The sequence below is a fragment of the Chiloscyllium punctatum genome, chromosome 2 (assembly GCF_047496795.1).
Source record: "Chiloscyllium punctatum isolate Juve2018m chromosome 2, sChiPun1.3, whole genome shotgun sequence".
In the NCBI taxonomy this organism is placed as follows: Eukaryota; Metazoa; Chordata; class Chondrichthyes; order Orectolobiformes; family Hemiscylliidae; genus Chiloscyllium; species Chiloscyllium punctatum.
Window position 1 is genome coordinate 122,848,354 of NC_092740.1, and position 18,299 is coordinate 122,866,652.

Sequence of the window (18,299 nt, forward strand, 5' to 3'; positions counted from 1 at the left end):
TGTGATTTTTTAATTTTTTTTTTCTTTGAAAAGCCAAGCAACACATCCAAATTTGGTTTCTTCTCCTTTCTGGCTTGATCTTTGTCTACTTTCTCAGCTGTGCTCTATTCTAGTCGTGTAGGAAAAGACAATTTCTGAACGGCAATTGTTAATTCGCATCAGTTGTTCAACAAATGTCCAATAAGGATTCAGCTAAAAAGATTTCAGTGTGCTATTTCAGGATGAATTTGATAGGGTCAGTGTAAGGAAGAAGTTTTCCCTTGTCGAGAAATCCAAAACCAATGGTTGTTAATATGAAATCTTTACCAATAAACTCTGAGAGAAATTCAGGAGTTGTGTGTAATCCAGTTGAGCTGAATAACATGGGCCTATTGAAGGAAGTCAATTATACACATTAGCAAGAAAAGTTTTTAAAAAGGCATAGTAAAGAGCAGAAAGACGAGCATTTATGTACCACTTTCATGACAGCTGGACTCCCAGAATGCTTTAGAGCTAAAGAAGTACTTTTTGAAGTTTAGTTGCTGTTGTAATATAAGAAACATGACATTCAAATTGTGCACAACCAACTCCCACAAACAGCCATGGGATAATAATGAGTTAGCCTTTTATTTGTGTTGTTTTCTGAGGAACAAATATTAAGAAATGCATAGATAATTTTCCTATTCTTCTATTTCCCCTATTCCTTCTTTACAATTGAGCCATGGAGGTTTTTTTACATGCACGCTCACAAACAGACACAATGTCTGTTTGACCGCTCATCCGAAAGACGATACCTCCAACAATGCAAAGTTAAAAATCACACAACACCAGGTTATAGTCCAATAGGTTTAATTGGAAGCACATTGGAAAGCTAGTGTGCTTCCAATTAAACCTGTTGGACTATAACCTGGTGTTGTGTGATTTTTAACTTTGTACACCCCAGTCCAACACCAGCATCTCCAAATTCAACAATGCAGCATTTCTTCAGCACTATGCTGGAGTATGAACCTTCATTCTTATCCTCAGCCCATTGACAGGGTTGGACGAAACAAAGTGGAAGGAGGCTCATCTGGAAAATAAATACTGGCATAGGTCAGTTGGGCCAAATTGCCTGTTTGTATGTTGAAACATTCTACTCGAGTCTTTTTGTTAAACTGTACCAATCTATTGCCTTTGGTATGTCCACCATTTAATGGGTTTTCTTTTCTGTGATGAGCAGAACCTAGCAGACAGGGAAAAAAGGTCCATGCCCAAAATGCTTCTCCTTATCTAATTTGTTCTGTTGATATTACCTGACCTGCTCAGCCTTTCTGACATTTTCTGCTTTTGTTATACATTACAGCTACTAAGAAATGTAATACTATACCTTCATTATCCACAAGGTCCATATCCTGAAATTTCCTCCAATGTAGGAGTACCAGTAATAGCTTGAACCTCATTGCACTCAAGTGCTGAGCATTGAGGGTAGGCACTGAATGAGAATGGGAATAACTGTGCTGCTTTTTGTCTACAAAGCATCAGCATGGACTTGATTGACTAAGTAGCTCCTTCTATAATTTTAATGACTCTTTGAATTCAAAGACTCAGTTTGACTTTCAGAGTGTCTCTGAGAAGGAGCAATGGTATATTCTAAGCATAAATTAAGAAAATAAATAGGAAAAGGATATTGCTATCATTGTAGAACTTGAGTCAATATTTTATATAGAGCTGCACCCTCATCACCTCCTCACTACCATGACAGTATCCAGCTGTTCCTGAATAGATTCTAGCAGTTTATGTGCCTCAACATGGTCCAGAAATTTAGTTTTGGCCTCAATCGCTGAGAAGAGGTACATCTCAATGCCAATCCAATGGTTGCCTTGTTCCAATTTGAAACTCTATCCACTTGACTTAGTTTTTGTTGAAGAAGTCTTACAAATTTGACTTTCCCATACCTTTTAGAATGTTACCTAACTCTGTGAGGATGACCTTTCAAGCTGGAGAGTCCAAGCTTTTGTTATAACTCACTGCTCTGAATGCAAGGAATTGCCTCTATTTGTGACTTGGTATATTTTGTTAAAAATAGAAGAAAAGAGAACATTGAATTAGAATTATGATGTGGAGGTGCTGGTGTTGGACTGGTGTGGACAAAATTAAAAATCACACAATACCAGGTTATAGTCCCACAGGGTTATTTGGAAGTACAAGTTTTCAGTAGCTACCTGACAAAGGAGCAACACTCCGAAAGTTTGTATTTTCAAATAAACCTGTTGTACTATAACCTGGTGTTGTGTGATTTTGAATTAGAATTAGGTTTTTATTGTCATGTGTACTCACGTACAAAAGTGCAGAAGTACAGTGAAAAGTGTCCAATGTTACAAACGCCATCTCAGCTACAAAGTACCTAGGTACAAATCTTGGAGACTAAAGAAAAAGATTAGACACAAAAATAGAGAAATAAAGGAAAAAAGCTAAAGCATTTCAGTTCTTTATAGTATAAATTAGGAAAATAAAGAAATAAAGTTAAAAGATATACATTACATTGGGCAATTGTTGCTCAACACAGAAATATTCTGAGTCTCTGCTCCTGCGGCCAATTGGGCCACTTGTGCTTTAAGACTTCAGCTTTGGAATGATGATCAAACAAACCCCCTTGAAAGTGTTCAGATCCTGTTGAGAAAGCCCAGCTCTTCAGGGGACAGCATTGAATGCAGGCAATGATAACATCCTAGGAGTCAATGCATTAGGTAAAGGTAACAAGGGAATTATACGAAGAAAAAAATTGCAGGAAATAATAAAAAAAAAGCACAGACCAGAGATAAAATTCTCCCCCTCACTTAACTTCATGGAATTGTCTCTTTTCTTTTCCCTGTGGGGTGAACTATCAGTGTTATTCTATAGGTAGCCACTAGAGGAAGCATTGCACCTGCTACATTACAACAATGGGCGAAAGTGAGGACTGCAGGTGCTGGAGATCAGAGTCAAGATTAGAGTGATGCTGGGAAAGCACAGCAGGTCAGGCAGCATCCAAGGAGCAGAAAAATCGACATTTCAGCCAAAAGCCCTTTATCATCACAACAATGGTAGTATGGAGGGGTCTCCAAGATGAACACCCGATGTAGATACACTTGGACTTACGAATTTTATCCCATATTTCGGTGCAATTTTAAAGATATGAGTGTTTCCTATACTTACAAATAGCTGCTTTACATTGCCCTGTGTTGCGTTCCAACTTGCAGACAAATTGTCTTACAAACAGAGTCCAGAACGGACTCTGTCTGCAACCTGGGGACTGTCTATAAATCGACGGTGACTAGTTATTCACTTTTTGGGACATCCTGAGATCAGGGAAGGTGCTATGAAAATGAAAACCTTGCTTTATTTCTTGAAGGTGGCTGCCCAATATATACCCCTCAATTTAACATCCTGTGAGGTCACAGAGCTGCCAAGTTTATCATGCAGATGTGACTTGCTGACCTGTGGAGTGTTGTTTGGAAATTATTGGGTCATTTGTGAATTTGGCGCTTGAGCAAAGCAAAGTTTGGATTTACTGTCCTTTTTTGAAAAAAAAACAAATTAATGAGTGATAATGTTTGTGACAAATATGAGTGTGATGGAAATAATGTGCTGCGGTACTGCTGGTGCCACGTTCCACATTTATGTAGGAAATAGACAATAGACAATAGATGCAGGAGTAGGCCATTCAGCCCTTCGAGCCTGCACCGCCATTCAATATGATCATGGCTGATCATTCCCAATCAGTATCCTGTTCCAGCCTTCTCTCCATAACCCTTGACTCCACTATCTTTAAGAGCTCTATCCAATTCTTTCTTAAATGAATCCAGAGACTGGGCCTCCACTGCCCTCTGGGGCAGAGCATTCCACACAGCCACCACTCTCTGGGTGAAGTAGTTTCTCCTCATCTCTGTCCTAAATGGTCTACCCCGTATTTTTAAGTTGTGTCCTCTGGTTCGGCACTCCCCCATCAGCGGAAATATGTTTCCTCCTGCCAGAGTGTCCAATCCTTTCATAATCCTATACGTTTCAATCAGATCCCCTCTCAGTCTTCTAAACTCAAGGGTATACAAGCCCAGTCGCTTCAGTCTTTCCATGTAAGGCAATCCTGCCATTCCAGGAATTGACCTCGTGAACCTACGCTGCACTCCCTTGAAAATAGCTTGAAAACTTCTATAAGTAAACATAGATGTAAGCAAGGACAAGAATAAGCCACTCGCTCTTTACACCTGCTGTACTTTACAATAGAATCATGGCTGATCAGATTTAAGCCTCAAATCTACATTCCTGCATATCCCCCATAATCTTTCACCCCCTTTGTATCAAGAATCTGTCTACCTCTTCTTTAAAAATACTGTAAAAATCTGAGGAAGGAATACAGTAGATTCTCAACACACAGAAAAAAAAATTCCACATTTAAGACAGAGTTGGATAATCGCTTATTTTTAAACTACGACCCCCAGTTCTCGATTCTCCTGCAAGAGGAAGCATCCATTCAATATCCACCAGGCCAAGTTCTTCAGGATCTTCTGCTTCAATGAAGGTACCTCTCACTGTTCAAGAGGATACAGGCCCAAACTGTCTAGCCTTTCCTTATAAGGCAATCTGCTCATTCCAGGTATTTTACAGATGGCTAATCAACACCAGCAAAATGAACAGTAAAGCAGTGAGTTGAAACCATTTACCCTACAGATGCAAGAGCGCACTTTTGATGTGCTTTCCGGAGCCAGCTTACAGCATTGTTTCCAAAAGAGCAATAATTTAGAAGACTTTTTTTTGTGTGGTTTGCTGAAGAGGTTCCCAGCATTGGTTTCGAGACTGAAGCCAGCTGTGAACTCAGGGGAAATGACCTAATGCAAATTGTTTTGCTACTTTTTTTTAAATCTGCTTCAAAGAGCAAGAGGCATCTCCTTGGCTGGAGAATTCTTGCTTCCGTGGAGTACGTCTGGGATATGGGGAACATTGCAAGGGTACATTCGGTTTGGAAAGTTATGATTGTACACCGTGAACCCCAAGTATGACCTAAAAGAAGCAGCAAAGATTTAGAAATTTCCAAGTTTTAACATTTGATTCATTGGTAAGGATTGGTTACAGTCATTTCCTGATTCCTCTTGGTTCTGTGGGGAACATTCTTATCACTCAGGTCACAAGGTTGCAGCTTCAAGCCCTGCTCCAGAAAAATGAGCACAAAAATGACTGGCTGGCTTTCCCCTTGCCGTCTCCAGGAAGTGCTACACTGCCAAGATAGGCTTGCATCAAAACTGCACAGTGGCTCAGTGGTTAGCACTGTTGCCTCACAGCACCAGGATCCCAGGTTCGATTCTAGCCTTGGGTGACCGTCTGTGTGAAGTTTGCACATTGTCTGCATTTCCTCCGGGGACTCTGGTTTCCTCCCACAATCCAAAGATGTGCAGCTCAGGTGAATTGGCCATGCTAAATTGCCCGCAGTGTTAGGTGCATTAGTCAGAGGGAAATGGGTCTGGGTGGGTTACTCTTTGGAGGTTTGGTGTGGACTTGTTGGGCCAAGGGCCTGTTTCCACACTGTAGGGAATCTTAAAAAAAATGCTTTGGTCTCAGGTGGACATAAAAGAACAAGTAAAGCTGTTCTAAAGATGAGCTGTAGGGTTCTTTGAAATGTTGAGCTATTATTTCTCACTCAGTTAACTTCACTCACAGATTATCTGATTATAATTACAATGCTGTTGTGGGAGCTTGCAGTCCACAAATTCGCTGCTGTGTTTCCTACCCAACAACATTGACTACACTTAAAATAAGTCACCTCATTGGTTGGAAAAGATTTTACATCATTGTCAGGATATGAGAAAAGCAATAAAAAAGCACGACTGTCTTATTTCTATTTTTAAGTGCACCAACGTGCACAGCAAAGTGAAGAATATCATGGAAGAAGCAGAAGTTTGATTCAAAGAGAAGTATTTATTCAAAGCAATTCAGATTCTTGGGTCATTTTTGAGTCTAGCAGGTCCAAAAAGGCCTCTGAAGATGGTTGAATCTATCATATTCTCCTTGCAATCTTGAATTGGAGGCAGTTTGCTCAGGATGTGGTCAAGGGCACAGGCAAAAATCGCTAAAACGCACTGTGTAAACAAAAAGCCAAACCTTGTTTCTCCGGTGGTGACGTAAAATATGAAATCAAAACTCAATCTTTAAAAAGCATAAAAAATATAAACATGAGTAGGCCACTTAGCCCACTTAATCTGCTATTTAGACAGATCATGATTGAATCTACAACTCAACCCCACTTACCTCTTCTTGGTATCCAGTAGTCTATTAATTTTTATGCCCTTTATTGTCAAATGTGTTAATGGCAACATTGATTTTTCTGTTGAGTACGCTTTCATTTTATCTAACTACGAACAACCACCAAATGTGGTGAGTTGACCAAGAGCTCCCTCAGAATTCAAAGCTACAGTTAGGAGATTTAAGACTTTACTGGTTCAAGTCCCACCCCAGGACTGGGGAATGCATAATCTTAGCTGACACTCAGAGCAGCATCAAGAGAGTATTCCAGGGCCACAGGGACTAGCTAACAGACAAAATATTAATTGAAGGCTATGTCCAGTTGCATCATTTGGCACTATTCCGAGAGGTTCTCCAATAATCCTTTCTAATTAACAACACTCAACACATATCACCTCAAAATAAAGCTCATTTGGTTATTAATCTCATTTGGTCTTTTTGTGGCCTTCATCTTCATTTCTGTGTATACATCAGTTTAATGATTTGTTTGTGAGACCCAATGTGACATCCTAAAAGCTTAATGTCAACTATTAGAACAAATCTTCCTTTCTTTGCTATTTTTCACCGAATGGGGAAGGAAATGAAGCAAGTATAAGGGCCAACATGAAAACTGGGCTGAATGGTCTGTTCCTGTGCTGCATGTTCAATGTAATACCATACTCACTAATTGAGTCTGATGTGAGGCTTATCCTGGTGAAAGAAAGCTTCTTACAGGCAGCTTTGTTCAGATTTTCCAAAGTAAGTTGGCTGTACACACAAACCCTGAGGGTTGCAGTACCTAGAGTTAGTCCTGAATGTTTTGTGCATCTATTGGAAATAACCTCAACTCAAAGCTTTCTTCCGGGCCATTGTTGCTGATGATGTTTAGATACACATCACCATGGCAAGTGCTTTGCCATACAATGGAGCAAGGATCAAGGGTAAGAGATTAATGCCTTTATTAACTTGTAAAACAAATTCATGATAGACATTGGAATGTATGTTTGTATGTAAAACCTAAACTCATGGTAATATACTGACAATTTGTTTACCTCAGTACAGACAGTCCAAATACACACATCATGCCTTTGTTAAATTCACAATTTATTAATCAGTTGGCCACTGGTATTCCAGTTACCCCCGTGATTGCTGCAAATACCACTCGTGATTTGAAAAGGGGTGCAGAGTCATAGTCGTAGAGTTATACAGCATGGAAACAGACTCTTTCAGTCCAACTCGTCTGCATCGATGAGACATCCCAATCTGACCTGGTCCCATTTGCCAGCACTTGGCCCATACCCCCCTAAACCCTTCCTATTCATTTACCCATCCAGATATTTTTTAAATGCTGTAATTGTACCAGCCTCCATCACTTCCTCTGGCAGCTCATTCCATACACGCACGACTCTGTGTGAAAATATTGCCCCTCAGGTACTTTTTTAAATTTTCCCCTCTCATCGTAAACCTATGTCCTCTAGTTTTAGACTCCTTCCAGCATGGCAAAACGACATTGGCTATTCACCCTATTCATGCCCCTCATGATTTTATAAACGTCTAAAAGGTCACCTCTCAGCCTCCAATGCTCTAGGGAAAATAGCTCCAGCCTATTTACACTCTCCCTATGATTCAAACCCTTCAATCTTGGTAACATTCATGTAAATTTTTTCTGCACCTTCTCAAATTTAACAACATCCTGCCGATAGAAGGGCAACCAGAATTGAATGCATATTCTAAAAATGGCTTCATCAATGTCCTGTATAGCCACAACATGACATCCCAACTTCTATACTCAATATTCTGACCTCTGAAGGCAGGTGTGCCAAATGCCGCCTTCACCACTCTATTTACCTATGAGTCCATTTTCAAGGAACAATATACCTTAGCCCCTAGGTCACTGTTTGGCAACACTCCCATTTCTTGTGTTCAATCCTTTATTGGTCAGAGTATTGAGTACAGGAGTTGGGAGGTCATGTTGCAACTGTACAGGACACTGGTTAGGCCACTGTTGGAATATTGCCTGCAATTCTGGTCTCCTTCCTATCGGAAAGATGTTATGAAACTTGAAAAGGTTCAGAAAAGATTCACAAAGATATTGCCAGGGTTGAAGGATTTTAGCTATAGGGAGAGGCTGAACAGGCTGGGGCTGTTTTCCCTGGAGCATTGGAGGCTGAGGGGTGACCTTTATAGAGGTTTACAAAATTATGGGGGGCATGGATAAAGTAAAAAGGCAAAGTCTTTTTCCCTGGGGCCGGGGAGTCCAGAACTAGAGGGCATTGGATTAGGGTGAGAGGAGAAAGATATAAAAGAGACCTACGGGGCAACTTTTTCACACAGAGAGTGGTACATGTATGGAATGAGCTGCCAGAGGAAGTGGTGGAGACCAGTACAATTGCAACATTTAAGAGGCATTTGGATGGGTATATGAATAGGAAGGGTTTGGAGGGATATGGGCAGAGTGCTGGCAGGTGGGACTAGATTGGGTTGGGATATCTGGTCGGCATGGATGGGTTGGACCGAAGGGTTTGTTTCCATGCGGTACATCTCAATGACTCTAAGTGTATCATTACCTGCATGAAATCGACTACCTCAAACTGAAACTGAAAATGAGACAAAAATACTCTTCAGAACTGGTGGAGAAAGAAAAATAGTATTAACCCCTCAATCTTTCAAACCTTTCTTCCCAACTGGAGGAAGATAGGACTAGAGCAAAGGAGCAGAAGTAGGCTATTTGGCCCTTCAGACGAGTTCAAACAATCAAGATATAGTTGTGGTCTTGACTCCACCTTCTTGTATGTCCCACTCCCACCAGCCCTTCCAAGGCTGTTGACTCCCTTGTCTATCAAAAACATTACTAATGTAACCTTGAATAAATTCAATGACCAAGAATTTACTGCTGTCTGGGGAAGACAACTCCACAAATGAATGTCCCCCTGAGAAAAACAAATTCTTCTCATCTCGATCGTTAAAGGGGGAACCTCTTAGTGTTAAACTGTGTCTCCTGGCTCTAGTTTCTCCTACTAGAGGAAACATTCTCCTGTTATCTACTCTGTCTTGAGCCAGAGGTTCAGCAGTGACAGGAAAATGAATGAAGAGGACAACAAGAGGGAAAAAACGTATGGTTGTGACCAGAAGCTGCAATTCTAAAACTTGAAGGGTGGAATTTATGTTGGAATCCAGGTGGAATAAATCGGAACCAGGGAACAGGTACTGAGGAGAGAGACATGAGACCATAAGATGTCAGAGCAGAAGTAGACTACTCCGCCCATCGAGCTTTCTCCACCTTCCAAACGATCGAGGCTGAAATGATAATCCTCAGTTATGACATGGCAATGAAAACAAGTTTTGATAGTTATCTGATCGCATATGAAAAGGGAAACTGAAAGTAAAGTAGTTAAACAAGATAAAAGGGACATGGAAATCTTTTCGTGGAAAAGTGCAAAACTTTATCAATTCTTTGAATAGAAATAGCAGTGAACTCAACCCTAAATTATCTACTAATTAACCTTGAGAGCTAAATTAGTTTACCAGTTGGCTGGTCCTTTGGCATAAAGTTTCCCAACCTAGCCACTACAACTCGTCAGGTGTGGATGTGGATTTACTTTTGGTGCTGCAATTGCAATAACAGCGTTTCCTCATTATTCCTGCTGGTCACAAAACCCTGCTTTGAGGTTTTGTTTTCTGATTCATAACCATCCTTCAGGATGTACATGTCCTAAAGTAACACAGCACGTAATAGGTGAGGAAGTGGTTGCTGTCTTACAATGTTGTGGTACAGCTGGTATAATGTACTCTCTCTTTGCGAGTCTCTGCTCTCAAAATGTTTGAATGGGGTGTGGTTAAAAAAAGAAAGAAGAGTATTAAGATGCAGTGTTCATAATTGACTCGGCCCTAAGCTTTGGAATTCCTTCTCTTTCCTGTCTCACCACCTCTCTTTAAGATTCTGCTTAAAACCTACCTATTTGTCCAAGCATTGGCTCCTGACAGCTCCTAATCTGGCTCAGCAATACATTTTCTCTTTAACTGCACACTTATGCAGTATTTTATGATGTTTTTACAATGTTAAATGGTTCTAAAACAATGCAGATTGTTGTCCGAATGAATCCTTTTGAGACCGAATGGTTTAGTATAGTTCAATCACAGAAAACACAGAAAGATGCTAGACAATGAAGTATAATAGAGTCACATTCTTGCAATAACTTTGAAGGTGAGCCAAGGAAATTCTGGGCTCAAACACCAACCCCCACCCACCTCACTCCACCTTCCAGAAATACTCAGCTCGTATATGTGGTCATGTGTGGCCATTCTCACTATCAGAGAAGGAGCTTGTACAATGGTACTTACTAAACATTCCAACATATTGCCCAGATAAGCTCCAATGAGTTTCCCAAATAACACCTGAAACTTTGTGATAAAGCCAACATTAAAACTTGCGGTGCTGCAGTAGTTCTCTATCTTACAGAAATGTCAGTATTTTTGCGTACTTACCTTTAATCCTTTCAGTGCTAGATATCTTCCCTATCTTTTAAAGAACGATTTTCTGTTGATGTATCTGCAATTGTTCTACTATAACCAGAATGCTTTAATCAGCCCCAGGAGCATGGCTATGATGTCAAGTTAGAATTGTTGTTTGCGATATTTCCACTTACTCCTGTAGGGTAGAATCAGATTTGGTTCACTCCAGCAGCCAAACTAGGCTAGTGTCTCCCCAGCCAAGTGTATAATCAGAGAATGCAGGAGGCCATTTGGGCTTTTCATAATCGTGGAGAATGGCTCAAGTAGCCCTATTCCCCACTCCTACTTTTATCAAAACCTTGTAAATGTTTCAACATCAGATGATCCAAGTCCCTTTTGAGAGACTCCACCACATCTTAGGTGTCAAAAAGGATGGCGCTGGAAAAGCACATCCGGTCAGGCGGTCATCCGAGGAGCAGGAGAGTCAATGTTTCGAGCATGAGCTCTTCATCAGGAATGTGGGGGGCGGGGGTGCCCAAGGGGACTGAGAGATAAATGGGAGGGGCGTGGAGCTGAGGGAGGGTAGCTGGGAACGCAATAGGTAGATGCAGAACAGGGGTAATGATGATAGGTCAGAGTGGAGGGTAGAGCGATTAGTTGGGAAGGAAGATGGACAGGTAGAGGGCGGTGCCGAGTTTGAGGGTTGGATCTGGGATAAGCTAGGGGGAGGGGAAATGAGACAACTGGTGAAATCGACATTGATTCCGTGTGCTTGGAAGGTCCCAAGCCGGAAGATGAGGTGTTCTTCTTCCAGGCATCAGGTAGCTAGGATTTGGCGATGGAGGAGGCCCAGGACTTGCATGTCCTTGGCAGAGTAGGAGGGAGAATTGAAGTGGTCGGCCACAGGTTGGTGGGGTTGTTTAGTGCATGTGTCCCAGAGATATTCTGTGAAATGTTCCACAAGTTGACATCATGTCTCCCAATTTAGAGGAGACCACATCAGGAGCAACGGACACAGTAAATGAGGTATTTGGAGGTGCAGGATGTGGAAGGATCCTTTGGGGCCTTCGATAGATTTGGTGGGGGGAGGGGGGGCGGGGTTATGGTTGCAGGTTTTACACTTCTTGCAGTGGCGAGAGAAGGTGCAGGGAGTGAAGGGGTGGGTTGGTGGGACACCTAGATCTAAAAGAGGGAGTTGTGGATGTTTGGTCTCTGCAGAATGTTGAAAGGGTGGGGAGGGAAATATATCTCTGGTAATGAGGTCTGATTGCAGGTGGCAGAAATGGCGGAGGATAATGTGTTGTATCCAGAGATTGATGGGGTGGAAAGTGAGGACCAGGGATTTCTGTCCTTTTTGCAGTTTGAGGGGTGGGGTTCAAGGGTGGAGGAGCGGGAAGTGGAGGAGATGTGCTGGAGGGCATTGTTGACCATGCGTGGGAGGCAACGTTTGTGGTCCTTGAAGTAGGAGGCCATCTGGAATGTTCTGGAGTGGAATTGGTCCTCATGGGAGCAGATGCAGTGGAAGCAGAGGATTTGGGAATAAAGGAGAGTGTTTTTCCAGGAGAGGTTGTGGGAAGAAGTGTAGTTCAGGTAGCTGTGGGAGTCGGTGGGTTTGAAGTAAACGTCCATGTTGAGTTGGTCGCCAGAAATGGAGATGGAGAGGTCCAGGAACGGGAGGGATGTGCCCAAGATGGTCCAGATGAACTTGAGGTCAGGGTGGAAGGTATTTGTGAAGTTGATGAACTGTTCAACCTCCTTGTGGGTGCACGAGGTAGTGCTGATATAGTAATTGATGTAGAGGAGAAAAAGGTGGGGAACGATGCCAGTGTAACTATGGAAAATGGACTGTTCCACTTCCACTTCCCCTTTCACTTCCCCTTTCAACTCAGTATCTTAACAATGCTGTTAGCATGCTGTTAACAGGAAGAGAAAAGGGTAAACTGGAGTAAGAAGCAGGGGAAGCAATTCTGATTCTCTTGGTTTACAAACATTCCTGTAAGGGTGTTTATTTTTCCAGATGGAAGCCCTCACCTCCCATACTTCTTTGTGTTCCTTCCAAAGCTTCAGAGACCTTCCTGGAAGACAGGTCAAATCTGAAGCACATAATTTTTAAAAAAATTTAAATTGCCAAACTGAGCAGAGTAATCATTAGCTTCCATTAAAATAGAAGTGGGAAAGCTGAAGGTGGGCTAAAGTCAAGTTTGAGGTTTTTCAAGTTTTTTGATTAGTCACCTCCAATACATCTGCCCACATAATGATTCTTGGCGTTACAATTGTGTGAGTTTTAATTTAACTTCATTCCGCCTTCAGGATGAGTACCTCCTGCTAGTGAATTGAAATTGTGAGCTCAGCACGGCATTGTAAAATATATGAATTGGTATAAATTGTGTACAAGTCAGTCCAAGAAAGCAGGAAGTCAGCAGATAATCTTTTCAAGTGTGTGATTCCATTTTTAAGATAACAAGGCTCCCTCTTTGTTGCTCCAATGCTCCTGATTTTGTAAAGTTCATTTTTGATGCTGTTATTTTTGCTGAAGTTTGCTGATTAATAAGGGGGTTAAGGGATGAGTGAGTTTCCATTAAAACTGGAACATTTTAATAAGGTGGGAGGGAGCTGGGAGTGCACATATTGATCCTATTATTATGGCCATTGGCATGTTGTTGGAGGATAAGTTACCAGACAAATACTGATGGTTTGGGTTTTACAGTGAACATACTTTTTGAAAAACCATTCACTGGCCAGTCTTGGCAGCCTCTGCGGGAGCTAGTGAAGACTCTCATTCCATCTTTTTAAGATTCCTCTCTTCGATCAAGCTCTGGGTCATCGGTCCTAGTATCCCCTTGACATTACTCAGCAGTAGTTCTTGTTTACCCATCACTCCTTCGAAGTGCTTTGAGATGTTTAGAGGCATCATACAAATGTACAGTGTTTTTCTTGGGAGAATAAGAGAGACTCTGAATTGCTTTGTTCTGCCATTATGAAGGTTTGAAAGGAGATTCTTTGGACTAGTTCCATGTGGAAACAATTACAAATGATTCTGTCTGATCACACCATATTTGAATCTCATCTGAAGGCAGGTTTTAGCCCAATGGTGTCAGCCATGGTGCATTCATACAGCTTGTCGTCGTTGCAAGTTTATAAATTTCGTCCTGGTCCAATTAGGTTCTGGACAGTAATTCGGTACCATTTGGACCAGCTTGTTCCTTCTTGACCAACTGTCGAAGTGCCATAGCTTACAATCTTAGGTCAGGTGACACACAGCTACTGGGTTAAAGGAAGCTTTTGACCACATTCTATACTGACGTCTTTTTGAGCAAAATAAATGAAGTACTTTTTTCCTCAAATTAAAATGTTAGAATTTAACAAATAAGAAAGTTGAAGCTCTCTGTTTCGAACCACTGGGAAATATGTCAGGATCGGGTCAGGAATTCCAGTCAAGCAGCACAAACCAAAAAACAAGAGTGTGAAAAGACAGTGGCCCTCATTGTTTTCTTCCATATGCCATAATGGAAAAATAAGTCAAGGGTCAGGAATCGAAATGACATATCTGCATTTCAGTAAGGTTCAGCATTCATAAGAGTTCAACTTGGACTTGATTGCTTGAATCCCAATCCATACAGCCTAAAGATGACTGCAGTTAAACCTTTTTTTAAATAGATTCCTGTTTGACTTTCCTGAGTGCATCAACCTTATTATGGAATATGGATATATCACTGTGCTATGATGTCCACAGGAGTGCTATAGCTCCTTAAAAGGCAGTTTTTTTTTCTTTCTCAATGATACCTCTGACTGCTGATGTTATTTTTCAAGGTGTGGTGGGTGAGGGTACTTGGCGGAGCAGCACAGTTAACACACTGTGCTTTCATTGATGGGGGTCTAGGCTTGAAACCAGTACAAATTGAATGAAAACCTCCTTTCTTTGTCAACACTAAAGCTTGTATGTGCAGTGACTTTGACAGCCCTAACATTTTTCTGAGAGTGACATCAATCAGAAGCATGCAGTCATAGAGATATTAATGTTTACTGCTACAGAAGCACACATTGTTAGTGTTGCAAAGTTCTACTTGAGTTTAATTAGATGCACATTTTAGAAGGAACTTTATTCTTCAACTGCTTTAAACTGTCCAAAGCCACTGATTTTTTTTTGTCTTATTTCGTCGGACGAGAGGTGGTTGCACAATATATGTGTAACTTGCTGAAGCAGCATTTTTTGCCCCTCCCTAATTGCCCTGGAGAAAGTAGTGATGAACTGCTTTTTTGAACCACTATCGTCTTTTATTGTAAATCCATGATACACTGTTAAGAAGGGGATTCCAGGATTTTGACCTAGTGACAATGAAGGAATGGCTATGTATTTCCAAGTCAACATAGTGTGTGGCTTGGAGGGAGACTTTCAGGTGGTGGTGTTCCCAAGTAGCTACAGATTTCTCTGACTTTCTCTTGCAGTATTTACATGACTTGTCCAGTTCAGTTTCTGATAAATGGTGACCTCAGGGTGTTGGTAATGGGGGATTTATTGACGCTAATGCCTTTGAGTGTCAAGAAGCAGTGTTTCGATTCTCTGTCTGTTGGGGATGGTGATTCCCTGATACTGTGTGGCACACAAATATCTTCCCATCCATCAGCCTAAGCCTGAATATTGTCCAAGTCTTACTACATCTGGGTATGATTTGCCTCAGTATGTGAGGACCCACAGAGGGTGGTGATTGTTGTGATATTGTCAGTGAACATCTGTACTTCTGGCTTACAATGGAAGGAAGGACACTGATAAAGATGTGTATAAGATTATGAACAACATTGACTGGATGGATAGGCAGCATCTATTCCCCAGAGTTGAATGGTCAAATACAAGGGGGTATAATTTTAAGGTGAAAAGCGGCTGGTTTAGAGGTGTTTCAAGGAACCACTGTTTTCACTCAGAGGATGGTAGGACTCTGAAATGCGCTGACTGGGAGGTTAGTTGAGCTGAGAAACCTCACAACCTTGAAAATGTACTTGGATGAGCTCTTGAAATGTTGTAACAGTCAAGGTTATTAGCCAAGATCTGGGAAGTGGGGCCAGTGACGATTTAGGGTAGTTTTTGTTAGTACAGACATGATGGGCTTCTTCTGTTTATATGACTCTATGATTCTTCTGATGGTTGGGTCAAGAACATTCCCCTGAGGAACTCTTGCTGCAATATCTTGGAGCTGAAATGATTAACCTCTGACAACCTCAACATTTTACTAGGTTATGACTCCAACCAGTGGAAAGATTTTTCCCTTACTTCCCATTGACTTCCAGTCTCCTGGATGCCATACTTGGCTAGATGAAACCTTGATGTCAATTGCAGTCACTGATACCTCACCTTGATTTAGGAGGTCTATACCTAGCAGTGAGACATCCTACGTTCAGAGTCATTCATTATGTGGTGAGGGGACCACATTGCTTGTTATGTTTCAGAAAGCCAGGTTTTGAAGGATCAAACTGAAGCCATTCTTAACACACTTCTACAATAATTATTTATAGAATACACAGTACAAACATGTAGGAGAAAGTGAGGACTGCAGATGCTGGAGAGTCAAAATCGAAAAGTGTGGTGCTGGAAAAGCACAGCAGGTCAGACAGCATCTGAGGAGCAGGAGAGTCAATGTTTTAGGAATGTGGAGGGGGAAGGGGACTGAGAGATAAATAGAGGGGTGGTGGAGCTGATGGTTGAGTGCTGGTGGGAGGGTAATAGTGATAGATCAGTGAACAGGATGGAGCACATAGGTGGGAAGGAAGATTGACCGGTCAAGAGGGTGGTGCTGAGTTGGAGGGTGAGTCCGGAAAGAAGTTGGGGGAGGGGAGATTCACAACCTAGTAAAGTCGATGTTGATGCCATGTGGTTGAAGGGTCCCAAGGCGGAAGATGAGGTGTTCTTCCTTCTGTTGTCAGGTGGCTTTATTTTGGGAATGCAGGAGGCCCAGGACATGCATGTCCTTGCGGGAGTAGGACGGGGAGTTGAAGTGGTCAGCCACAGAGTGGTGGGGTTGTTTGATGCGTGTGTCCCAAAGATGTTCCCTGAAATACTCCACAAGTTGGCATCCTATGTCCCCAGTGTAGAGGAGACCACATCAAGAGCAATGGTCAGAGTAGACGAAGTCAGTGGATGTGCAGAAAAATCTTTGCTGGATGTGGAAGCCTCCTTTGGGGCCTTGGATGGAGGTGAGAGGGGAGGTGTGGGTGCTGATTTTACCTTCCCTTGCTGCCACAACGGGTGTATCAGGAGAGTGGGGAGGGGGGCGTGGACCTAACAAGTGAGTCACGGAGGGAATGGTGTCTGCGGAAGGCAGATAGAGGTGGGAAGGGAAATATATCTTTTGGTGGTGGGGTCTGATTGTAAGTGGTGGAAGATAATGCACTATATTTGGAGATTTGTGGGGCGGAAGGTGAGGACTGGGGGAGTTCCATCCTTGTTGCCTTTGGAGGAGTGGACTTCAAGGGCAGAGGTGTGGAAAATGGAGGAGATGCGCTGGAAGGTGTTGTTGAGTGTGTAGGGTCGGGGGGAAATTGCGATCCTTGAAATAGGGGGCCATCTGGGATGTCAAGGAGTGGAACATGTGCCTCCCAGCCAAACCACCACAGTTTCTGTCTGCTCCAATTTAAAGGAGCAAAAATGAATCCCTGATGAATGCCCATCACCGCCTAAAGTTAAATAAAACTGGGTTGTGTTTACTAATAAAGGCACCTTCAGGTGGATTAGTGACAGAGCATGCACAGAAATTTGGCTTTGTAGTCAAGCTTCTGAGTGTCAGCTCAATTAAATCAATGGAGATTACAGTCTGGTAGAAATCTGTGTGATTTGATGAAACTTGCAGCACTGTACTGCTGAAGCAACTGTGAAAGTGGTGCCCTTGAAATATATTAGAAATCCATTGAAGCAAAGGCATGTTCAGAAATAGCCCTCAATGCTTCACCTACTGGCTCCCCCACATTGTCCCATCCCTGACAGCCTTTCACCACCACATCATAACCCAGAGCAGTTTGTAGCCAGTGAAATAGTTTAAGTGCAGTCACAGGAGGCAAAGAGGTAAAGAGCCAGATTCCACACTGCAGTATGATGATTAGATCATTTCTTTTTTTTTAATCAATGTTGATTTGAGGTATAAACATTGGTATGAGCGCTCGGAACACCCTTCTCTTCCTCAAAGTCGAACCATGAGAGCTTTCACATCTACCAGAGAGGACGGATGGTCATTGGTGTTAATTTCTCATCCATAATATGGTACACTGTCAGCATTTAGAGGAGCGTTGACTGGGATTAAGCCCTTAAATCATTAGAGTAGGATGCAGAATAAAGTCCTGGCAGGCTTCCAATTTTCAACCCTTCAAAAAAAGCAGAACATCCAAGATTCTGCTGCTAATTTCCAAGCTCGCACCAGGTCCCGTTTTCTCATCAATCTCATGTTCATTGAATTATTTTGGCTCCCAGTCCAGCAAGGTTTAAAGTTTTTAAAATCCTTATCCTTCTCCTCATCTCCATTCATGACAGCATCCCATCATATCTCCATAACCACCCCCAGCCCTACAAGATATCTGCGCTCCCCAAGTCTAACCTTTTTAAACTACATGCATGAGAAGTAGATGTCACTGGCTAGGCCAGCATTTATTGCTCA

General features: G+C 42.0%; 2 protein-coding genes across 4 annotated transcripts in view; both read left to right on the plus strand.

The window, feature by feature from the left end:
• The window catches only part of LOC140488132 (paralemmin-1-like), a 322,296-nt gene that overhangs the window by 287,463 nt on the left and 16,534 nt on the right, over window positions 1–18,299 (plus strand). The gene's annotated exons all lie outside the window — the stretch shown is intronic.
• Window positions 1–18,299, plus strand: part of LOC140488115 (A-kinase anchor protein 2-like) — a 173,622-nt gene that overhangs the window by 69,417 nt on the left and 85,906 nt on the right. The window contains exon 1 of one of the 3 annotated variants that reach the window (XM_072587896.1): window positions 6,986–7,151. The exons of the other annotated variants lie outside the window; for them this stretch is intronic. Within the exon in view, the coding sequence (XP_072443997.1) occupies window positions 7,026–7,151 (126 nt within the window). The 5' untranslated portion in view covers window positions 6,986–7,025. Of the gene's footprint in view, window positions 1–6,985; window positions 7,152–18,299 lie in introns of those variants that run through there. 3 annotated transcript variants of the gene reach the window in all.